This window comes from Budorcas taxicolor, chromosome 7 (assembly GCF_023091745.1).
Source record: "Budorcas taxicolor isolate Tak-1 chromosome 7, Takin1.1, whole genome shotgun sequence".
Lineage (NCBI taxonomy): Eukaryota > Metazoa > Chordata > Mammalia > Artiodactyla > Bovidae > Budorcas > Budorcas taxicolor.
In genome coordinates, this window is record NC_068916.1 from 53520388 (window position 1) to 53545932 (window position 25545).

The following is a 25545-nucleotide window of genomic DNA, read 5'->3' on the forward strand; positions in this document are numbered from 1 at the left end:
ACTGTTTGCTGATGAACACCTAGCAGGAAATGAATTGAGATACTTGGTGTGTAGAGAGTAGCTTTACGCCAGTGTGGAGAGTAGGGTGTCTTTGCTGTCCAGTGTGGGGAGAACATGAAGGAAAAATGGGGTGTCTGGGTGGGAAGAGGTGCCTCAGGATCACCCGAGAAGATGGTTAAAATTCAAGTTCTTAGGCACAGCGCAGAAGTTCAGGTTCAGTGAGGCAGGGCTGGGCTGGGTACCTCTATGCTAAGGGGATGCCTGATGTCCAGGCACAACAACACTGAGAACAACACTCAAAAAAGAGTTTCAGGCTCAGGGACTGGAGAGTTCCACAGTGGACTGCAGCTTCGTAGACTTTTCATCTTAAAGCTATTAAAGCTTTGCATGTGGCTTTAAACTAGAAGAGTAGAATCAGCCCACCAAGCCCCCAGCCACAGGGCCACAGCTGCCAGCAGTCTGCAGGTACGCAGCAGGTCAGGCACACTAGATGGGCTGACAATGGTGGGAGAAGAAGAAGGAGTTTCCTGGCCTGTGCAGTAAATCACTGTGCCTTTTGAGTCATTGGGTCTAGGTACTAGCACCCAGTGTGACCTTCCCAAGAGTGACTGCCCCCTTGGGAGTAGCTTCTGTCCCATCGCTTGCGTGTCGTCCACCTGCTTACCCCCAGCCACCTGCACACACCCCACCTCTCCCGCCGCTGCTACTCCCGCCTGGTCTTTCCCCCTCTCCCTGCCCCCACCCTCTCGTTCACTGCCTCCCACTAACACTCCCTCCCCAGTGCCCCTCGTTCCCAGCCTCCCCTAGATATGTTTTGTGTGTGTGTATCAGGTCTTCATTGCTGTGTGGGCTTTTCTCTGGTTGCAGAGAGTGGGGGCTACTCTCCAGTTGCAATGCATGGGCTTCTCATCGTGGTGGCTTCTCTCGTTACTGAGCACAATCTCTAGGCACGCAGGCTTCAGTAGTTGTTGTATGTGGGCTCGGTAGTCGCAGCTCACTGGTTCTAGAGCACAGGCTCAGTAGTTGTGGTGCGTGGACTCAGTTGCTGCACGGCATACGGGATCTTCTCAGACCAGAGATCCAACCCATGACTCCTGCATTTGTAGGCAGATTCTTTACCTCTCAGCCACCAGGGAAGCCTCCACACTTCCATCTTTGAAAACTTTTTTCTTTGGAGATGTTGAGGAAGGATGAATGAAAACAAATGTGATGTTTAAAATATGTTCGACATGAGTAGACCTAGCATGTTCATTGAAACTGTGGAAATAAGCCAGGAGCAGCTAGAACAGCGACTATAAGTGGATTGAATAAATAGGCTTAGTTGTTTCTAGACCCAGACTTGTGCTGTGCAAGGCATCGTGGAGTTCGTGTGTGTGTCCACTGTACCTTCTGTGATCCTGAGCAGTGCTGCAGACTTAATTCTTGCTCCGTGGATCTCTGCCTTCCTTTTAGGCTTTCTCAAACTTTAAAGATGAGGATTTGAGTCATTAATTCTTAACTTTTTGTGGGTTGCAGTCTCCTTCCATAATCTGATAGGCAGTTTGAATTGTTTGTCCAAAAAAAGGCACAAACATTTGGAGGAGGGAGGGTGGCTCATAGACTCTTTGGGGCCCATCCTTGGACCCTAAGTCAAGAATTCCTGTCTTAATGCACATAGAGGGCTTGTAGACCCTTCTGCCAAGTTCCTTTTTGTGGTGTACCCCTCTTGTGTGACATCTGTTAGGAGTACACAACAAACGTTATTCGATAATCGTGTGCATGCTTTCTGGAGGGTCTTTGCTCAGTTTGAAAGAGAGTGAAAAGAGCTAATGCATATAAAGAATGTGTTTAGTTCCTGCTGTGCTAAAGATTCATTTAAAACTTACGTGTACATTTAATATAGTCAGAAGTATAATACCCATTAGATATTAGACCAGGATCCCTCCACTTGGATGTTCCATCTCTTTTTATTGAATCCAATAATTCTCTTCAGTTTTTGTTGTTGGTTAGTCGCTAAATCGTGTCCAACTCTTTTGCGAACCCATGGACTGTAGCCGGCCAGGCTCTTCTGTCCATGGACTTTCCCAGGCAAGAATACTGGACTGGGTTATCATTCCATTCTCCAGGGAATCTTCCTGACCCAGGGATCGAACCCATGTCTCCTGCATTGGTAGGTAGATTTATTACCACTAAGCCACCAGAAAGCCCTATCTTCACTTTAGTACATGTTTATTGTACCCCTCAGTTCAGTTCAGTTCAGTTCCGTCGCTCAGTTGTGTCCGACTCTTTGCGACCCCATGAATTGCAGCACGCCAGGCCTCCCTGTCCATCACCAACTCCTGGAGTTCACTCAGACTCTCGTCCATCAAGTCCGTGATGCCATCCAGCCATCTCATCCTCTGTCGTCCCCTTCTCCTCCTGCCCCCAATCCCTCCCAGCATCAAAGTCTTTTCCAATGAGTCAACTCTTCACATGAGGTGGCCAAAGTACTGGAGTTTCAGCTTTAGCATCATTCCTTCCAAAGAAATCCCAGGGTTGATCTCCTTCAGAGTGGACTGGTTGGATCTCCTTGCAGTCCAAGGGACTCTCAAGAGTCTTCTCCAACACCACAGTTCAAAAGCATCAATTCTTCACAGTCCAACTCTCACATCCATATATGACCACTGGAAAAACCGTAGGTTTGACTAGACGGACCTTAGTCTTAGAGTCAAACACTCTGGTAGCATTTTGGGGGAGAGGAACGAATGTGATCTCAAAGAACAAACAAGGCCAGAGGGAATCACTTGACTCCTCTGTGTACTTAGCTGTATGTAGAGTCCTGTCTTCTGTGTTTCCTGCCACTATCCTGAGGGAAGTGGGCTTACTGAGAGGGATTTGGGGTGATGGCTTTTCTTTCTGAGGCTGGAAGGTGGCTCTGAAGAGCTGAGGGGTGCCTCTCTCTCTGCATGCCATTAACCCTAGTAGCCTTTCACTTTCTTTAAGACACACCTTCATCTATGGCACTGTGTTTACATGTCCTTGTTTCTCCGTAGGCCCGGGGTTATCACCATGCAGGCATTGTCTGAAGAGGACCGAAGGCTCTGGATGGAAGCCATGGATGGCAGGGAACCTGTAAGTAACAATTCAGGGAAGTAGAGCAAGAATAAAGGTCTCGAGTTGTTTTGCTTCCTTAGTGTAGCAGTTTTTGCTTTTGCTCTAAATAAAACCTTGGGCTCTCGAGACCAGTGTACCAGAGGGGCTTTTTATTTTAATTTTTTTATTCCTGGACTAATGTTCCTGGATATTGATATTGCTTTTGTGTGGATGCAATTCTGGAGCTCTGGCCTCTCAGTCTAAGGTATGGGTCCTTTATGACGCCACATCAGACCAGAGACCCCCCTTCACCAAGGCAGTTAACGCCCAGAGGACTCTTAGAGGGAGGCACCATCAGTCTAACTTGAATACTCATCGATACCTCCACAAAGTGCAGTGCAGAGCATTACTTCAGATCCATTTTAATAGATTAAATGATGATAAAAGTGTATGCAGATGATGCAGAATCTTGTCATCACCCTCTGGTTCAGTTTCCCATTGCTATACTTGGTTCACATCCCACTACAATTGATGAGATTACCAGAGTCCAAAAGGAGTTAAGCCTAAAATGTGATCTATCCTCCTGTTTCAGAGGTGCTTGTCTCCACCAGGTGATGTAATCTTGTGGTTTTCCTGCATCTTGTGACATGTAAAACCCCCGGAAGAACCTTGGGGAAGTCCCTAGAGTCAGAGTAGTCATCTTAACTTGGGGCAAAGGATCTCAGCTCCAGTACTCACCAAATCTCAAGGTTACAGAAGTCGTTAAGAGTACGGTCTAACCATGTCCCACCAGTAAAAGATAAAAAGAACTCCACACTGTCAGAGGGCCAATAATTGGGCCAATAATGATCACATTCAAAGGTACTGTCAAAAAAGGGAAATATGTGCAAGGGACATGAGGCAGGCATAGCCTCCATTGACTGTAGAACTGTGCATCACACGGGGTGTGCAATATAGATGATTCCAGTTCAGTTGTGTCTCTTTCTCAGCCTGCTCTGGTTAGGTGATCTGTATTGATTAATGTCATTTTCTACTGAGATATTTTGTGTCCAAACATGGAACTCATTATAGTCAACTAAGTATAGACAAATAACTAGTATTTGTATCACATTTAATAATACAGAGCAAGATTTAAAGAACTGTTTGAAGATTTAGGTGCAGTTTGCTAAACCTAGTTAATTAAATAAACATGTCTTAGTTCTTCTCCTGGACTAAATAAAATACAGGATACCCCTGATTTTCCCTGAATACTTTGTTACTGATAACTTTTGATAGCTCTCTCTAAAGCAGATACACATTTCTACCTTCAGGGCTTTGTGAGCACAGTAGGTGCTTGATGTCACAGGCTTTTCAAAGCAGTTTCCTAAGTAGTCTTCATTCTGCTATTATCACCTACCATTAATTGAGCGTGTGTGTGTGTGTGTGTGTGTGTGCGCGCGCGCGCGTAAGGCACAGATTTGACACATGGCATCTTTTAACCTCTTAGTACCTAACAAACTAAATGTTATGATTCCATTTCACAGATGAGGAAACTGAGGCTTAGAAGAGGTTAAATAACTTACCCCAAGTTGTACAGATAGTAAGTGGCTGTTATTAGTAGGGCACAGGCTAGGTTGCTATAACAAAGAGACTTCAAAGTACAAAAGCTTAAATAAAATAGAAGTTTATTTCTTTCATTGAGCTCAGAAGTGAGCAGTCTCTGCCTAACAGGGTCATTTTGCTGAGACAGATTGGGACCTGGGACCTTGTGCTGCAGTGCTTGCACCTGGACAAACCTGTCCTCCAACAACAGAAGACAAAGAAACTATGAGGGCCTAAAAATAACTGAGTGCTCGCTCTGTTGGGGCAGATTCTGGACAAAGGATACAAACAGACCAGAAGACCTAACTGCCACTTTTGAAGAACAACTAGCAAAAGCAGGGATTTGGGAGCAAAAGCAGGGATTTGGGAGCAAAAGCAGGGTACTGCACATGCCTCCTGCACACACTACCACCTAAGGGGTGAGAGAACCACCTAAGCCACCCCTCCAGCCCAGTCCCTCAACACACCTCTACCCTCATTGCATATAAGGAGCCATCTCCCACCTCCTCAGGGAGCAAGTAAGGGAAGCTGTTACTTGTTCTTGTTCCCCTGCTAGCTGCCCCGGGGCCCATAAAACCTTGCGTGAATTTCTTGTCTGGCCTCTACTCAATTTCTGTTGATTGGGAAAGGCTATGAGTCCTGACCGGTATCAGTGCCATCCTCAATCCATGGCTTTCCATGTTCCATTCATTTCCATTTTTCAGCCAGATAATGGAAATGAGAGCATCTGGGATCCAGAAGATGCATACCCCACTTCCACGGCCCCCCAAATAATTATATGGCCACATCCATCTACAAAGGAGCATGAGAAAGGCAGGCTGAACATGGGCAGCCGTGGCTCCAGCCAGTGCCCAGGGGGTCTTCTGACTTCAAGGAGGAAGAACAGAAGCTGTGGGGTGGTTAACAGTTTCCACCACAGTGCAAAGCTAGCACTGGAACCTGTATCTAGCCCTAAATGTCTTTGGTTTTCATTTTTAATAGAGATAAAATGTCAAATTGCCTTCTAAGAATCCTTACTCAGTTAATTTTTTCATTGATTTCTGTGACTTTCTTGAATGATTCTTAACTCTTAGGGCAGGAAATACCCAGAAAGAAAAATCCTGTCGGGCAAACTATTCTTTTTATGAACAAAAAACCCACTTTGGGGTGGGTAGATACGTGTGTGTGTGTGTTCCCTCTAATAAGCTGGAGTTCTTAAATTGCTTCACGCACTGCATTTTAGGTTGCCCCGCCTCCCTCTCCCACCCTTTGGTGTTTGTTCTCTATCTGCATATACTTGGTTTTCTTATAAACCACGTTAGTTTCCCCATAGATTAACATCTGACCTCTGCAGGGAAAGTGTGTCTCTGAGAGACACATCTCCTTGCTCCAAAATGTGCATAGTAAAACAAGCTTAAGCACAAATTAATTGTTTCCCAAATATAATATAAATTTATTTCCTCTCAGTAACATATAGCTTGCATTGAAAACCACGCCTCTGTGTGCTTTTAAGTTTCCTGAAGAGACACATAAATGCAAGCATGTGATGACAGTATAATTGGCAGGAATATTCGGCCTAATTTTGTCTCTCATTGCTGAGAGCCTCTGGGGAGCGTTACAGGAGCTTTATACCCAGTAGACAATTAGCAGCTCTGCTTAATCACCATCTCCCTAACAGTTAGGTCTGTCCCCTTGGGAATTTTGGCTTTGGTAAGGGAGCAGATACCTTTTTCTCTAGCTGATCTTTGAATATTTCCTTTACTCCGGGGAGATTTTAATGGCAGCACCTATCTTTTGTTTTTATACTTACAGCTTGGTTCTGTAATTGATTACTCAGTGTTGGTTTTTTTTTTTTTTTTGGTTAATTGAAGGGATTGGTAATCTTGGTTTCCATCTTTTTGTTCTTTCATCGTTCAATAACACCTGTTTTGGTTGGGAAAAAACCCTTTATGAACTCCGAGTCAATTTTGTTTTTTTTAAACAATGTTTTAGCTAATTGTTAATTACAGCTTTTAACAACCAGTAACATGCTAGCCTAAAGAAAAGTTGAATGTCTTTATCTTATTGATGGATATATAATGGAGAAAGAAATTAGAGTTGTGTTTCAGTAATGAGCATTATTGGAGAAGGCAATGGCACCCTACTGCAGTACACTTGCCTGGAAAATCCCATGGACGGAGGAGCCTGGTGGACTGCAGTCCATGGGGCCGCTAGGAGTCGGACACAACTGAGCGACTTCACTTTCACTTTTCACTTTCATGCATTGGAGAAGGAAATGGCAACCCACTCCAGTGTTCTTGTCTGGAGAATCCCAGGGACGAGGGAGCCTGGTGGGCTTCCGTCTATGGGGTCGCACAGAGTTGGACATGACTGAAGCGACTTAGCAGCAGCAGCAGCAGCAGCAATGAGCATTACGGTTTTTAATCTATGTAATGAATTCTAATTCAAATGAAGGAAAGCCAATTTAAACTTTTCAGAGAAAAATCTGAATTTATGGGGTTATGTAACTGAAAAATATTGGGGTGTAATAGTTCTGGCCCATCTGAATCCAGGGGCTTCCATAATATTTGGAGTCAGTTTCGTCTTTTTTACTGGCGTCATTTCTGAGAGGTTCTTTTTATGTAGTGGTGATATGCTTTTTAGCTGTTCCAGGCTTACATCTTATTATCAGGAACAGGAGAGAGGAACCTTTTTCTGTAATGGGCTAGATAGTATTAATAAATATCCTAGGCTTTGGAGGCTGTAGGCGTCACTATTGCAGCTACTCAGTTTTGTTATTGGAGCTCAAAAGCAGCCATAGACAATATGTAAATAAATAAATGCGTGTGGCTGCATTTCAGTAAGTTTATTTATAAAAACAAGTAGGCCAAATTTCAGTCATAGACTGAAATCCCCGCTCTGTAAGTCTGGTAGAAGGAGAGCTTTGCTTAATAATTCCCAGGAGGTCCCATGTTTGAATTTTAATGGGCTGAATACTTGGACCAGAGCATGGGACAGGTGAATTGACAATGTGGCTCACCTTCCCACTGCATGAGAACTGTAATGGTGAGGGAAGGTTGGCTTCCCTTGGGGTAAATCAAAGCACTGTTATGAAGAAGGGTGGTAGACATACATGAAATAGGCAAAAATGACACAGTTTATCCAATTCTGATATCTATATTCCATTAAATTTTCTATTCAGAGAGCTTTTAATACTTGGCCGGGAATGAAAACCACAAGTTTACCATTAACATCATACTTCAAATGAAAGACTGGATGCTTTCTTCCTAAGAGTGGGATCAAGGCAAAGATGTCCACTCTCATTACCAGTCTTACTCAGCATGGTACTGTAAGTCCTAGCCAGTGCAGTAGGGTAAGAAAAGAAAAGACCCATAGATACTTTTTAAGAGCTCAGTAACTAGCTAGTGAGATAAAATTTTGAAATGATTTTGCTGGATTTTCTTCACTTTCTGTTAAATGTGGGTTGACAAGCTATCGAGTCACCATTCCAGCCACATAAGCTTTGATTTTAATAGTCTATGGCCACTGTCTTAGCTTGAGAATAGACTTTATATATTAATTGGGACACAGAGCTTTAGTGCAAGTTGCATAAACATTGCAACCAGGAAAAATTTTAGAGACAGCAAATTTCCTTTTTTCTCGGTTCCTTATAACTAAAGTTCTCTCTCCTGTTCTCTTTGTATATTGCTCTAAGTATGTTCAGTATATTTAAGCAAGCAGATTAGAATCAGTGCAGTCATTACCAACACATACACCCAACCTTCTGCCCAATGGAAAGATGACTCAGCACATAAGTGGAACTAATAGGGGAACCCAGAGTCTCAGAACTTGGATCTTTCTGAACTGTATTCCTATATATTCCCGTAGTTGTGATTAGTGGTATCTCTGGAAGTGCTTCTCTTACCTCCTTATTTTAGAAGTATTAGTCTTCCTTCACACCCAAGAATTCTTTAGTAAAATTAAATGTTTCTCCACTTTGAGTTAGTACTTGAATCTCTTTTGATAGCCAGAAAGTTCAATAGTTGGCAGATGCCAGAATTATGTGGAATTAGTTTAGGAGGAGAAGAAACAGGTGGCATAGCATCAAAGATTGTGTGTAAATACATGTGTTAGTTTGAAATCATGCAGTTGCCACTTGTGAAAGTCAGAATGGCCAGATATTGGTGATTTCATGTGGCTCAAGCTCCTACTTGTGGAACAGAAAGAAGCCCACACCTAGGCCAGTATCACATGCTTATTTATTTAAGTGGGAACACTGCTCCAAAGGGCCAGTCAGTGGTTGATCTTGGGTGGATAATCCAGGTCTCCTAGCTTTCAGCTCTGTGATGTTTTATTAAGTACTACAACTCATAAACTGATGAATTATTAGGAAGCCAAAATTGAATGGGGGCTTTCCCAATGGCTCAGTGGGTAAAGAATCCACTTGCAGTGCAGGAGACACAGGAGACTCAGGTTCAATCCCTGGGCTGGGAAGATCCCCTGGAGGAGGAAATGGCAACCCACTCCAGTATTCTTGCCAGAAAAAATTCCATGGACAGAGGAGCCTGGTGGGCTGTAGTCCAAAGGGTCACAAAGAGTTGGGCATGACTGAGCGACTGAGCACAAGCACATAGTTGAATGGCATCTACCCTCCCTTTTAAATGGAGCTCCTCTGTTGGGGCTGCTGCTGCGAAAGAAGGAAAAAGTATCAGGGACTAAGGAAAAACCACTTGTCTAGTAAGTGGACAAGTCAGCATGGCTTCCTCCTGCAGACCTCCATGTTAAAGAAATGTTCTATTTTAGTCCTTGTGGACTTTGAGACTGAACGGTCTGTCCTTCTCTTACCTATCTCTGCTAAGCCCAAGTTCCAGCCCCTGAGTTCTTCAGGAACTCATGCTGCTGCTGCTAAGTCGCTTCAGGAACTCATAGGAAGCAGCAATTGCATTGGATCTTATGTTCTGCACCCAGTATCCGAAAGAGTGAGCTGTGTTTTAAAGGCAAAAGTGAGATTGATGACCATTCAGATGAGATCTCATAATCAGAGGCAGAATGTCATGGTGGTTAAAAATGTGGGCTCGGGCAGCCAGGCTTTAAATCCCTATTCACCACAAATAGCTCTCTAACACTAGGAAATGACTGGTCTCTGAGCATGTTTCTTTCTTTTTTTTTTTTTTTTATTTTGCTTTACACTACTGTATTGGTTTTGCCATCAAGGTGGAGATATTAATAGTATCATCCTATAAGATTATTTTATAAGGATCAACATTTATGTGAAGTGCTTAGATAAGGCCTCTATGTGGTGAAGTGCTCATTAAGTGTTAATTCATACCATTATCTTTTTGGAGAGGAGGGACAGATATCCAGACACTTGGATTCTCTTTCTAGCTCCTTTTCTAAATTACTCAGCTTATTTGAACACAGTTTATTTAGTCACCCTGGCCAGGCTTACCAAAGTGCAGGGCAGGAACTGTTTTCACTAGTATGGAAAATGTGATTTCATTTAGCAGTCAGTCTGAACTCTCAGGCTATGAGTTGGAGGAGCATGCAGTAATGTTTAGCCTTATTTGCTATGATGTGGCCCAGGTCTGGCAGTTTGTAATCCCAGCTGTATACTCAGCTCAGCTCACTATTCTACTGCTGAAACATTTTCCTTTCTTAATAAAATAAGTGATCAAAGGAGTATGGATGGTTAAGAAGGCGAGGAGTGGAATTGCTGAGCTCCTGTGTAATGATGCAGGTCTTACTTCTTTATGAGTAGAAGGGTGGTGTGGAAGAATACTTCTGTCCATTTTGTGAAGGCTGTCTTTGTAACATCACATAGTGTGAACTGATAAATCATCGGAAAGTGAGGTTCCTAATTTACTTTCCATTTCCCCACCTCAGCCCCCTACTTGGCCGCAAGCTGCGGGGAAACTGGATTAAACCTCCATGTTACTTGTTTCTGTTTCTTTTCCTCTTACTGAGTTAAGAAGCTGGTTGTAAGCTTCATCTTTGAATCATATCAGTGTTTTTATATAGGTAGAATTTATAATAGTGCATATTCTATCACCAGCATGCCCAAGTCTTAAAAAAGAATTGTAGTACTCATCATGTCTTTCCTTGTTCTCTTTGGTTAGATGTCCTTTAGAAGAACAATTTCTTATGAAAATCGTAGTGTATTTAATTGAGGCACCTGAGCTGTGAGTTGGGAGAAGAGATCAAGTGAAATTGTTTTATGATGAAGAGCTGATGAAACTGTTCTACGAAATGGAAATTTTGATAGCCAGAAGATTTTTGGTTTGAACCTTATGATTTAATAACACACTGGTGGTGCTTACTCAGGTCTTAATCATTCTTCTTTCAGCTTTAGCAAACATGTGTATATTGTCCACAAATTATCTTGATGAGTAATGAGGATGCCAATATGAGGAAGGCCCATGTTAATAGAAATCTCACTTGTTTGCTGCAGTTTCCCCATTGCCTAGCACAGCATAAGTACTCCGTAAATTCTTGCTGAAAAGCTGGAGTCAAAACTAAGGGGAGGAATTGAGGATAAACCCCCTTTTCTTCACAAACTGTATTGCTTCCGACACTTGAGACTGTGTGGGTAAATTTTTAATTCCTTGATTGTATACTTCATTTAGGTACATATCTACTTACTTGAAACAGGATTTAGCTGAGGGACCAGTTAATCTTTTTTGTGCCAGGAAGACATTTGGCAATCAGGTAAAGCCTTTAAATCCTTTCTCAGAGAAATATTTTTATTTTTTTTAAAAATTGGGGTATAGTTGTTTTATAATGTTATACAACAAAGTGTATCACTATAGTGGTGTGTTCACTTCAGTTGCTCAGTCCTGTCCAACTCTTTGTGACCCCATGGACTGCAGCACGCCAGGCCTCCCTGTCCATCACCAACTCCCAGAGTTTACCCAAACTCATGTCCATCGAGTCAGTGATGCGATCCAGCCATCTTATCCTCTGTTGTCCCCCTCTCCTGCCTTCAATCTGACCCAGCATCAGGGTCTTCTCAAATGAGTCAGTTCTTTGCATCAGGTGGCCAGAGTATTGGAGTTTCAGCTTTAGCATCAGTCCTTCCAATGAACACCCAGGACTGATCTCCTTTAGGATGGACTGGTTGGATCTCCTTGCAGTCCAAGGGATTCTCAAGAGTCTTCTGCAACGTCGCAGTTCAAAAGCATCAATTCTTTGGCACTCAGTTTCTTTATAGGCCAACTCTCACATCCATACATGACCACTGGAAAAACCATAGCCTTGACTAGATGGACCTTTGTTGGCAAAGTAGTTCCTCTGCTTTTTAATATGCTGTCTAAGTTGGTCATAGCTTTTCTTCCAAGGAGCAAGCATCTTTTAATTTCCATGGCTGCAGTCCCCATCTGCAGTAATTTTGGAGCCCAAGAAAATAAAGTCTGTCACTGTTTCGACTGTTTCCCCATCGATTTGCCATTAAGTGATGGACCAGATGCCATGTTCTTCGTTTTCTGAATGTTGAGCTTGAAGCCAACTTTTTCACTCTCCTCTTTCACTTTCATCAAGAGGTTCTTTAGTTCTTCTTTGCTTTCTGCCATAAGGGTGGAATCATCTGTATACCTGAGGTTATTGATATTTCTCCCAGCAATCTTGATTCCAGCTTGTGCTTCCTGCAGCTCAGCGTTTCTCATGATATACTCTGCATATTAGTTAAATAAGCAGGGTGACAATATACAGCCTTGATGTACTCCTTTCCCGATTTGGAACCACTTTGTTGTTCCATGTCCAGTTACAACTGTTGCTTCCTGACCTGCATATAGGTCTCTCAAGAGGCAGGTCAGGTAGTCTGGTATTCCCATCTCTAAGAGTTTTCCACAGTTTGTGGTGACCCACACTATCAAAGGCTGTGGCATAGTCGATAAACCAGAAATAGATGTTTTTCTGGAACTCTCTTGCTTTTTCAATAATCCAACAGATGTTGGCAATTTGATCTCTGTTCGTCTGCCTTTTCTAAAACCAGCTTGAACATCTGCAAGTTCTTGGTTCCCATACTGTGAAGCCTGGCTTGGAGAATTTTGAGCATTACTTTACTAGCGTGTGAGATGAATGCAATTGTGCGGTGGTTTGAGCATTCTTTGGCATTGCCTTTCTTTGGGATTGGAATGAAAACTGACCTTTTTCAGTCCTGTGGCCACTGCTGAGTTTTCCAAATTTGCTGGCATATTGAGTGTAGCACTTTCACAGCATCATCTTTTAGGATTTGAAATAGCTCAACTGGAATTCCATCACCTCCACTAGCTTTGTTCGTAGTGAGGCTTCCTAAGGCTCCCTTGACTTCGCATTCCAGGATGTCTGGCTCTAGGTGAGTGATCATACTATCATGATTATCTGGGTCATGAAGATCTTTTTTGTACAGTTCTGTGTATTCTTGCCACCTCTTCTTAATATCTTCTGCTTCTGTTAGGTCCATACCATTTCTGTCCTCTATCGAGCCCATCTTTGCATGCGATGTTCCCTTGGTGTCTCTTAATTTTCTTGAAGAGATCTCTAGTCTTTCCCATTCTGTTCTTTTCCTCTATTTCTTTGCATTGATCGTTGAGGAATGCTTTCTTATCTCTCCTTGCTATTCTTTGGAACTCTTCATTCAGATGCTTATATTTTTCCTTTTCTCCTTTGCTTTTCACTTCTCTTCTTTTCACAGCTATTTGTAAGGCCTCCTCAGACAGCCATTTTGCATTTCTTTTTCTTGGGGATGGTCTTGCTCTCCATCTCCTGGACAGTGTCACGAACCTCTGTCCATAGTTCATAAGACACTCTGTCTATCAGTTTTAATCCCTTGAATCTATTTCTCACTTCCACTGTATAATCATAAGGGATTTGATTTAGGTCATACCTGAATGGTCTAGTCATTTTCCCTACTTTCTTCAATTTCAGTCTGAATTTGGCAATAAGGAGTTCATGATCTGAGCCACAGTCAGCTCCCGGTCTTGTTTTTGCTGTATAGAGCATCTCCGTCTTTGGCTGCAAGGAATATAATCAATATGATTTCGGTATTGACCATCTGGTGATGTCCACGTGTAGAGTCTTCTCTTGTGTTGTTGGAAGAGGATGTTTGCTACGACCAGTGTGTTCTTTTGGCAAACCTCTATTAGCCTTTGCCCTGCTTCATTCTGTACTCCTGAGGCCAAATTTGCCTGTTACTCCAGGTGTTTCTTGACTTCCTACTTTTGCTTTCCAGTCCCCTATAGTGAAGAGGACATCTTTTTTTGCTGTTAGTTCTAGAAGGTCTTGTAGGTCTTCATAGAACCATTCAACTTCAGCTTCTTCAGCCTTACTGGTTGGAGTATAGACTTGGATTACTGCGATGTTGAATAGTTTGCCTTGGAAACGAACAGAGATCATTCTCTTGTTTTTGAGATTGCATCCAAGTACTGCTTTTTGGACTCTTTTGTTGACTGTGATGGCTACTCCATTTCTTTTAAGGGATTCTTGCCCACAATAATAGATATAATGGTCATCTGAGTTAAATTCACCCTTTCCAGTCCAGTATTTTTACCTGGAGAATCCCATGGACAGAGGAGCCTGGCAGGCTACAGTCCATGGGGTCGCAAGAGTTGGACACGACTTAGTGACTAAACCACCACCACCTCCCTCTTGGGCCTCCTTCTTCCCATCTTCCCCCGAGTCCTACCTGTCTAGATCAGCGCAGAGCACCAAGCTGAGCTGCCTGTACCGTACAGCAGCTTTCCACTAGCTAGCTGTTTCATACATGGTAGTGCACATGTGGCAATCCCAATCTCCTGATTCATCCCACCCGACCCCACCTCCATGCCCACACATTCATTGTCTGCACCTCTGTCTCTATTCGTTTCCTGCAAATAGGTTTGTCCATACCATTTTTGTAAATCCCACGTATATGTGTTGATATATGATTTTTCTCTTTCTAATTTGCTTCACTCTGTATGACAGACTCGAGGTCCATTCACATCTCTACAAATAACCCAATTTCATTCTTTTTTTTATCACTGAGTAATATTCCATTGTACATATTACCACATTTCTTAGAGTTATGTTTTTAAACATATAATATATATGACTTACAAAGGAAAATATAGAAAAATAGTTATGAAAATATTAAAACCATTTGTGATAAAATATATGCTTCTTTATCACCATAGTAAATAATAAGATACAAAGACAACTGCTATAAATAATATTTCAAGTTACCTGCAATGGCAGTAATGTTATATGGAAATATCTGTGATTTCTATTGGTGACAAAGTCACAGATACTACTTATGTGGTGCTTGCCCACAGTCATATTTCAAGAAAACGCTAAATTTCAGTTAGAGGCTAAGGTAAATAAAGGTTTATTTTTTCCCCTTGCTGGTGAATTTCATGGACCCTTGTATGCTCTCTTTCTTCCCCCAATTAGTCCATTTCTTTTCAAAGATGTTTTGAGAGACTTTCTTTTTGACTTCCAAGCCCTTGTCTCAGCTTTTAGTGGTACATCAGTTAATATGATTGTTTGATTAATATCAGTCCTCTCGCTTAGATTGCCATCTTCCAGAGGACATGACCATTTTCACTTTTTCAAAAGGTTTTTGTTTTTTTTTATCTTTTATACATAGTGTCTGACACAGAGTAAGAGTTCAGTATCCACTTGTCAAATAATCACATGAATTAACCTAGGAAAAAGAGACAGTATTGGTTTGGTGTGACTTGTTCTAAATTTATGGAGTTTCCTGGGATTTCTCACCTACCTTTATAGACTTGTGCAGACCCACTGTTTAATATTCTCACTTCTTTGTTCACTTTTGGGGTCTACATAGAACATAAAGGCCTGTTAGATTGTCTTCAGCATTTTCTGCAAGTCTCAGATCACTGTGAACTTCATCTTCACATCCCTGCCTTTCTAGACTTGAGCCCCTGTTCTAGGGGGCTTGTTCTTGTCCCCCTTTACGCTCCTGTCATTATTTTTGTCTTTATTATTTCAGCTTAACCTTGGGCAGGGGTATAGGATTGGTTGTGATGGACTTTGTAATGGTTTGAATTTTTCACCGTCAGCATGTGCTAATTTTGTTATTAAGTAAAAGTAATAATAGAGACTGTCCCTGTGAGTCACATTTATTCTTTCAGTCCTTTCTCACTCTTCCTTTGTCATTGGCGTTAGTTACTTGGGTTGTGGAACCTTCTATCCCTAGACATATTGGAAGGGAGAAACCCCTCTATAGAGTTAAACATATGGTGTACGTCTGTCTGGAATTTTCTCTGGGTATTTATTCCTTTACTTGTAAATCTAAAAATAAACTCTTCTGTTTCGTAGAATTTTTGAGTTAGTACAGATTTAGTGTGGATTAGTAGACAGTCTTTGACATTTAGGTTGTTTTCAACTTTTGATTATAAACAATCATGTCATGAAATCCTCATTCTGTACCTTACTGTCTACCTAGTTAAGCATTTTTTCTAGGATGCATACCAAATGGAATTGCCAGTTGAATGGTACATGCACATTTAATATTGTAACGAATTTTGGCATGTTGCTCTCTCCACAGAAAAGCATTAGCTTTTACTTCCTCTAGTGACTTGTGAGGATACCCAGTTTTTCCACACCTTTGCAAGTAGTGCATACTATGAGTACACAACAGAGGTGTGTATATACTTGTGTGTGTCAGTCTGATGGTAGAAAATTGTTCCATTTGCATTTTTCAAATTACTAATGAAATTGAAAGTCTCTTCTCATGTTTCCCAGCCATACATATTTCTCTTATTTTTATATAATAATGTATGTAAAGTACATAGAACAGTGTCTAGCTCATGATACATGCTATAAACTCAACATTAAAAAAAACGAACATCATGGCATTTGGTCCCATCACTTCATGGCAAATAGAAGGGGGAAAAGTAGAAGCAGTGACAGATTTTATTTTCTTGGGCTCCAGAATCACTTCAGTTGGTAACTGCAGCCATGAAATTAAAAGACAGTTGCTCCTTAGAAGGAAAGCTGCTGCTGTTGCGGCTAAGTCACTTCAGTCGTGTCCGACTCTGTGCAACCCCAGAGATGGCCTCCTACCAGGCTCCCCCGTCCCTGGGATTCTCCAGGCAAGAACACTGGAGTGGGTTGCCATTGCCTAGACAGCATACTAAAAAGAAGAGACATCACTTTGCTGACAAAGGTCTGGATAGTTAAAGCTGTGGTTTTTCCGGTAGTCATGTATGAATATGAGAGCTGAACCATAAAGAAGGCTGAGCACTGAGGAATTGATGCTTTCAAACTGTGGTGCTGGAGAAGACTCTTGAGAGTCCCTTGGACAGCAAGGATATCAAACTAGTCAGTCCTGAAAGAAATAAATTGTGAATATTCATTGGAAGGACTGATGCTGAAGCTGAAGCTCCAATACTTTGGCCACCTGATGCGAAGAGCTGACTCATTGGAAAAGACCCTGATGCTGGGAAAGATCAAGGGCAAGGAGAGAAGGGGGTGACAGAAGATGAGGTGGTTGGATAGCATCACCAACTCAATGGGCATGAGTTTGAGCAAACTCAGGGAGATACTGAAGGACAGGGAAGCCTGGCGTGCTACAGTCCATGGGGTCACAAAGAGTTAGATACAATTTAGCGACAATAGCAACAACAGCACACATAATTTCATTTTTTCTGGAAAATCCTCCATTTTCTGTCCTAGGTTAACTACTGCCTGACCTCTGTAGAGGTTGTCATAGGTGAGACTGTAAATCTGAAGGTTTCTGTCACCAGTTAGTTGTTCATTTGAGTCAGAATTAAGGCCAAATTAAGAGTTCCCTATTTTGTTTCCTCCATCTACAATATGATATTTTTGTAAGTCAAGAATTTATCAAAGGCTTCATTTGAAAAGACCCTGATGCTGGGAAAGACTGAGGGCAGGAGGAGAAGGGGACAACAGAGGATAAAATGGTTAGATGGTAGGATGAGAGACTGAACTGAACTGATACTTTTGTATGTGTATGTGTGTGGATGTATTAGCTTTTTTTCTTAACTTTTCATTTTGAAATTGTTTCAGAATTATAAAAATGTCACAGAAATAGTGCAAAGAATTCCAGAGTACCTTTTACCCAGGTATCCTGAATGTTACATCGTGTATAACCACAGTATGATTACCAAACCAGGAAATTCACATTGATGCAATATTATTAACCATTTTACAGAACCAGATTTTGCCAGTTATACCACAAAAAAAAAAGTTTTGTTTTCTAATCCAGTGTTCTACTTTATCACATCTCTTTCAGTTCAGTTCAGTTGCTCAGTCGTGTCCAACTCTTTGTGACCCTGTGAACTGCAGCATGCCAGGCCTCCCTGTCCATCACCAACTCCCGGAGTCCACCCAAACTCATGTCCCTTGAGTCGGTGATGCCATCCAACCATCTCACCCTCTGTCGTCCCCTTTTCCTCCTGCCCTCAATCTTTCCCAGCATCAGGGTCTTTTCAAATGAGTCAGCTCTTTGCATCAGGTGGCCAGAGTATTGGAGTTTCAGCTTCAAAATCAGTCCTACCAATGAACACTCAGGACTGATCTCCTTTAGGATGGACTGGTTGGATCTCCTTGCAGTCCAAGGGACTCTCAGGAGTCTAATCCAACACCACAGTTCAAAAGCATCAATTCTTCAGTGCTCAGCTTTCTTTATAGTCCAACTCTCACATCCATACATGACTACTGGAAAAACCATAGCCTTGACTAGACGGACCTTTGTTGGCAAAGTAATGTCTATGCTTTTTAATATGCTGTCTAGGTTGGTCATAACTTTCCTTCCAAGGAGTAAGCATCTTTTAATTTCATGGCTGCAGAAATCATCTGCAGTGATTTTGGAGCCCAAAACAAATAAAGTCAGCCACTGTTTCCCCATCTATTTGTCATGAAGTGATGGGACCAGATGCCATGATGCCTCTTGAGAAACCTGTATGCAGGTCAGGAAGCAACAGTTAGAACTGGACATGAAACAACAGACTGGTTCCAAATAGGAAAAGGAGTATGTCAAGGCTATATATTGTCACCCTGCGTATTTAACTTGTATGCAGAGTACATCGTGAGAAACGCTGGGCTGGAAGAAGTACAAGCTGGAATCAAGATTACCAGGAGATATATCAATAACCTCAGATATGCAGATGACACCACCCTTATGGCAGAAAGTGAAGAAGAACTAAAGAGCCTCTTGATGAAAATGAAAGAGGAGAGTGACAAAGTTGGCTTAAAGCTCAACATTCAGAAAACTAAGATCATGGCATCACATCCCCTTAGTTTCATTTAATCTGGAACTTTAGAGGCTGGGCTTTTTAAAGGAATATCACCATCAGCAGACGTCCAGATTGTTGAAATCAGGACATCATCCTCTCTCTGTTCCCATCTTGGTGTGGATTTGAGGACTGTTGTCAATATCCTCTCTCCCTTGAGATAATTTATAACTTTTATTTATATTTCTGTTGTCTTCTGTAGATTCTCTGATATATAGTTCATCTCATGTTTGTAGATTTTGTTATAATATATTTATTTCTTTTGGTCATTTTGTCTTCCACCGTATCTGCTCACATCATATATTCTTCCTTGGGCAATTTACTGTGTTTATTATCTGTACTGTAGTTGCTAGTTTAAAGGCACTAAGGCCGTAGCGTGGTCTTAATAGACATTCCATAGCGTGACCTCTGCCTCTAGCAGCAGCATCAATTACTTTTGGTCCTCTCTCAGATATCATGGCAGTGATTCATGAGAGTGGAGATTATGGTTGAAGTAGTTTCAATTTTTTTTTTTCTGCAGGAAAGGCAGTCGATAAAAGAGAAATCTTTTTCAAATGACTTTGTTCATTGGAAGAATGATTGAATGGCTTGTACGTCCATTTCTGCAGCCTTCTCTTATACCCTAAAAGCCAGAAAGTGGTCCTATCTCTTTAGTGATAAAAGTCAAGGGTGGTAATGTTAAAATTATACGGACAGAAGACAGTAATTTGAATATTAGGAGGACTGTGAATTAGGTTGTAGTGAGGTGTGGAACAAGATAAGCATTTTTGCGAGATTATCTTTGGGTTTACTGAATCGGGCTGCAGTGTGGTCAAGTTTGGGAGTCTCGTGATACCATTGGGACCACATTCTTTTTAAGTGTGTTCCCCAAAATCCTGGCCCACAATCCTGGAAGAAAACATAAGAACAAATAAAAAAAATCTGAACAGCAAAGCCATTTTCTAATATGGTTTAAAAAATCCTTCCCTTTGGTCATCAGGAAGATAGTGCAGACGTGTGGTCTAGTGGTTACAGCCAAAGGCTGAGCAGAAGGAACCAGGCCCTGACCGGCCCCCAGCCAGCTCCCCTGGCTCCCGCATGCTGTGTGGTCCTGACCCAATGCCCAGAAAAACGAGTTCTCCCTATCTTTGCCTCTATTTTTAAAGGCAAAGAAGAGAAGGAGGTGAGGGGAACCACAAACTGGGCTAAGATTCCTCAGATTAGAAACATGCTGTCTTATAATTAATCATTGCTAATTAGTTTTGATTTTTTTCTATAAATATTAAGAGAGCTTTACTTCCGCCAGTCTAAGGAAATCATCAACATTCTTGGGGTAAATGGACTTGGGTTTGTTGATTTTGTCTTTTTATTTGGGGGAAGGGTGCCTAGTGTTGAAATATATTGGAGCAATTTCAGCAATACGTGAACCGTGAACTCCCTGATATTCAAGCTCGTTTTAGAAAAGGCAGAGGAACCAGAGATCAAATTGCCAACATCCGCTGGATCATGGAAAAAGCAAGAGAGTTCCAGAAAAAGATCTATTTCTGCTTTATTGACTATGCCAAAGCCTTTGACTGTGTGGATCACAATAAACTGTGGAAAATTCTGAAAGAGATGGGAATACCAGACCACCTAACCTGCCTCTTGAAAAATCTGTATGCAGGTCAGGAAACAACAGTTAGAACTGGACATGAAACAACAGACTGGTTCCAAATAGGAAAAGGAGTACATCAAGGCTGTATATTGTCACCCTGCTTATTTAACTTCTATGCAGAGTACATCATGAGAAACGCTGGACTGGAAGAAACACAATCTGGAATCAAGATTGCCGGGAGAAATATCAATAACCTCAGATATGCAGATGACACCACCCTTATGGCAGAAAGTGAAGAGGAGATAAAAAACCTCTTGATGAAAGTGAAAGAGGAGAGCGAAAAAGTTGGCTTAAAGCTCAACATTCAGAAAACGAAGATCATGGCATCCGGTCCCATCACTTCATGGGAAATAGATGGGGAAACAGTGGAAACAGTGTCAGACTTTATTTTTGGGGGCTCCAAAATCACTGCAGATGGTGACTGCAGCCATGAAATTAAAAGACACTTACTTTTTGAAAGAAAAGTTATGACCAAACTAGATAGCATATTCAAAAGCAGAGACATTACTTTGCTCACTAAGGTCCGTCTAGTCAAGGCTGTGGTTTTTCTTGTGGTCATGTATGGATGTGAGAGTTGGACTGTGAAGAAGGCTGAGCGCTGAAGAATTGATGCTTTTGAACTGTGGTGCTGGAGGAGACTCTTGAGAGTCCCTTGCACTGCAAGGAGATCCAACCAGTTCATTCTGAAGGAGATCAACCCTGGGATTTCTTTTGAAGGAATGATGCTAAAGCTGAAACTCCATTACTTCAGCCACCTCATGCGAAGAGTTGACTCATTGGAAAAGACTCTGATGCTGCGAGGGATTGGGGGCAGGAGGAGAAGGGGACAACCGAGGATGAGATGGCTCGATGGCATCACGGACTCGATGGACGTGAGTCTGAGTGAACTGTGGGAGATGGTGATGAACAAGGAGGCCTGGCGTGCTGTGATTCATGGGGTCGCAAAGAGTCAGAGACGACTGAGCGACTGAACTGAACTGAACTGAATTTTTAACTTTCCCTCTTGAACTGCTTTGTGGAAATGAATGCCATGTTTCTCCTAGTTGTTGGCTATGCCAGACATCTGGATGGATTATGATACCTGGCTTTGGCAGTTTCTCCACTTAGCTCACACCTCTATGTGTTGTCATCTCAGGAAGATGTTGACTTGCTTATGGCCGGGATTGATCATATTCTTTCTGTCCTTAATATTATTTACCTATAGTGTTTGGGTTTGGAGTGCATAATAAGCACTCATGACTTACTAAATTACCTTGAAGGCAGTGAGTTGAGTTGGCTTCTGTTAGGTACTCTACAGTTCAATTCATTTGTTGAATGTCTTGGGTTCTGGTCACTATTGTGTGTTTGCTTATTTGCTCAGTTGTGTCTGGCTCTTTGGGACACCGTGGACTGTAGCCCACCAGGCTCCTTTGTCCATGGTTGCCATTGCCCTTCTCGAGGGCATCTTCCCAACCCAGGGATCGAACCCAGGTCTCCTGCATTGCAGGTGGACTCTTTACCATCTGAGCCACCAGGGAAGCCCATGAATACTGAAGTAGGTAGCCTATCCTTTCTCCAGGAGATCTTCCCAACCCAGGAATCAAACTGGAATCTCCTGCATTGCAGGCAGATTCTTTACTAGCCGAGCCACCAGGGAATCCCTCTGGTCACTATTGGGCCATCCTAAATATAAATCCGTGAAGGCAAGGACCTTGCCATTCTTGTTTTTCCATACATCTCTAGCCCTAGAACAGCCCCAGGCCAAGATCACTGTAGCATATTGATTGAGAATCCATGTTAAATAAATATTTTTTGAATGAATAAAGGAAAGGATACCCAGAGGTGTGTTTCTGTTTTTAGTCACAGGCTTTGAATTTAACTACATTACTTCCATGCGGCTCAGGGTTTCTTCTCCGTATTTTAGTCATTGTTGGTATGTGGCTGAAATCAGTGTCCTGAACCAGAGAAAGTATCAGTTTCGAAGGCTTATTAGAGACCAAAAATATGGAATTGGTTGAGAAGTTTGTAATCCCCTGACTGTTATATGCTGTCTGCAGCACTGACAATGAAGTTAGAATTCATATATGTATATATAATATCAGGGAGCTTGCCTGGTTGGCTCAGTGGTGAAGAATCTCCCTGCTAATGCAGGAGACACTGGTTCCATCCCTGTTCCAGGAAGATTGCCTGGAGAGGGAAATGGCAACCGACTCCAGTATTCTTGCCTGGAAAACCCCGTGGATGGAGGAGCCTGTGGGCTATAGACAACAAGGTTGCAAAGAGTTGGAAACGACTTAGCGACTGAAGGACAACAGTATATAATGTTAGGATATACGTGTGCTTGTGTATGTATCTTCTTGCTGCTGGTTTTCCATGAATTTATGCAAAATGCACAATTATGGTCACAGGTGTGTTTTCAGTGGTCAGATTGCCATGTTGTAGGAGACTCTGTGACCATCAGTATCCTTGTAGCCATGCTGAAGAAGTAAGAGTGATAGGTAAGGGCTGACCTCAGCCTTCCATTTCCTGAGATGATCCCTTTACTTTGACCCTTTTTTTTTAAGTGTAAAAAGTATAAACCCTAAGAAAATGTGTGTGTGTGTGTTGTATACACACATGCATGTGTGCATACACACACATAACTGCAGCAATTAGGTACAGTGGAGAAGCTGGCAGTAGTCATTTATTATAATTCCACAAATGGATTTCACTCTGTATTCAAGTGGATTCCTGCTGTCCTAGTTCACTTCATTTGTGGTAGGAAAAGGGTTAAATACATGGGCTTTGAAGTCAGCCAACCTGAGTTTGAATTCTGCTTCTACCATGGACCCTTGAGCAGCTTACTTGATATCTCCAAATCTCAGTTTACTGAGCTGTAAACGGGGGAGAATAATAGTACCTATGAGACTCGAGGAGATAACACATTGTTTCACATCAGTTCTGTAAAGATTAGCTGTCCTCTTAAATGTGAATTCCAGAGGCCTTTAGATTTTATATGTGCCTGTGTATAGATTATGTCATTGTCTAGATGCAGGATCTATCTGGACTCTATACTGACTGCCTTTTGGGTTAGTTCTAGTCAGTGGAACTATCAGTTCAGTCGCTCAGTCGTGTCCAACTCTTTGCGACCCCATGGACCGCAGCACGCCAGGCCTCCCTGTCCATCACCAACTCCCGGAGTTTACCCAAATTCATGTCCATTGAGTCGGTGATGCTATCCAACCATTGCATCCTCTGTCCTCCTCTTCTCCTCCCACTTTCAATTTTTCCCACTATCTGGGTCTTCTCAAATGAGTCAGTTCTTTGCATCAGGTGACCAAAGTATTGGAGTTTCAGCTTTAGCATCAGTCTTTCCAATGAATATTCGGGACTGATTTTCTTTAGGATGGACTGGAGGGGTCTCCTTGCAGTCCAAGGGACTCTTAAGAGTCTTCTCCAACACGACAGTTCTTTGGCACTCAGTTTCTTTGTAGTCCAACTCTCACATCCGTACATGACCACAGGAAAAACCATAGCCTTGACTAGACGGACCTTTGTTGGCAAATTAATGTCTCTGCTTTTTAATATGCTGTCTAAGTTGGTCATAGCTTTTCTTCCAAGGAGCAAGTGTCTTTTAATTTCATGGCTGCAGTCCCCATCTGCAGTGATTTTGGAGCCCAAGAAAATAAAGTCTGCTGTTGTTACCACTGTTTCCCCATCTGTTTGCCATGAAGTGATGGGACTGGATGCCATGATCTTAGTTTTCTGAATGTTGAGGTTTAACCCAACTTTTTCATTCTCCTCTTTCACTTTCATCAAGAGGTTTTTTATCTCCTCTTCACTTTCTGCCATAAGGGTGGTATCATATGTATACCTTTTATTGATATTTCCCCTGACAGTCTTGATTCCAGCTTGTGCTTCATCCAGCCTGGTGTGATGTACTCTGCATCTGAGTTAAATAAGCAGTGTGACAATATATGGCCTTGATGTACTACTTTCCCGATTTGGAACTACTTTGTTGTTCTATGTCCAGTTCTAACTGTTGATTCTTGACCCGCATACATATGTTTCAGGAGGCAGGTAAGTGGAACTATAATGGTTTATAAAATCCCAGGTGGCCCTAGTGGTAAAGAACCCACCTGCCAATACAGGAGACATTAAGAGATGTGGATTCAATCCCTGGATCCCCTGGAGGAAGGCATGGCAACCCACTCCAGTATTCTTGCCTGGAGAAGCCCATGGACAGAGGAGCCTAGAAGGTTACGGTCCATAGGGTCATAGTTGGACACGACTGAGGCGACTTAGCTTGAATACATGCACACAAAGCATGATATATTTTTTATTTATTGGTATGTTTTGGAGCAGAGTTTGGAATATGATATAAAGCAAGAAAGCAAAAGTAGTAACACTGAAAAACAAACTTTGGGGATAAAAATTGGAGGTAAATGTGATTCTTAAATTGTCAGGCCAGTTTTGTTAATTTATGTCCATCTGACAACAGTGCATTATGCAAGCACAGAAATGACCTGCTGAGGCTGAATTCCCAGATGCCGTTGAAGCATCTTGACAGAATGATGGGGCTACTTAGGATGTGCTACTGTCCAGTCTTTGTTGCAGAGGGCTCAGAGGCCTGGTGATTAATACCTTCCTCTCTGTGAAGAGGCTCAGGACCAGAGCCCTTATCACTCTCACCTTGAACAGAACACGAGCTATTTCTTTGGGTAGGTGTATCCATCGCTATTCTTACTGGATTCAGGACTCTTAACAGGTTGTTCTAAACTCCATCCACAATGTACTTGACTTGGTCTATATGCTCATCACAATCCATAGAGAACTGGTACAACCAGAGGAATTAGACACAGAAGGTAAGTTTGAAGGGTAAGGGGGTAGCTGGCACTTGAATCTTTTCTACAACAAGGGCTGCTCATTCTGGGAGCTGAGGACGGACTGGAGCGGGGGGTGTAATGATGATGTCTGTGAACCCTCTGAAGTGGCATGGAAGACGTCTGTGTATGGGGCTGCTAAGGAAACACACTCAGCATTTCTTAGTCTATCAGAGAGTGCTGTGGTCCACTGTGGCCTGGTCATTTCATGTGGACCTGGTTGTTTCATGAGACTTTTGAGGGAGGGCTC

At 42.2% G+C, this 25545-nt stretch overlaps 1 protein-coding gene across 2 annotated transcripts in view; it reads left to right on the plus strand.

Annotated features, from left to right (window-relative positions):
• The window catches only part of ARHGAP26 (Rho GTPase activating protein 26), a 475905-nt gene that overhangs the window by 178318 nt on the left and 272042 nt on the right, over positions 1–25545 (plus strand). For both annotated transcript variants that reach the window (XM_052642542.1, XM_052642543.1), the window contains exon 11: positions 3012–3090. In XM_052642542.1, coding sequence (XP_052498502.1) covers positions 3012–3090 — 79 coding nt within the window. The remainder of the gene's footprint in view (positions 1–3011; positions 3091–25545) is intronic.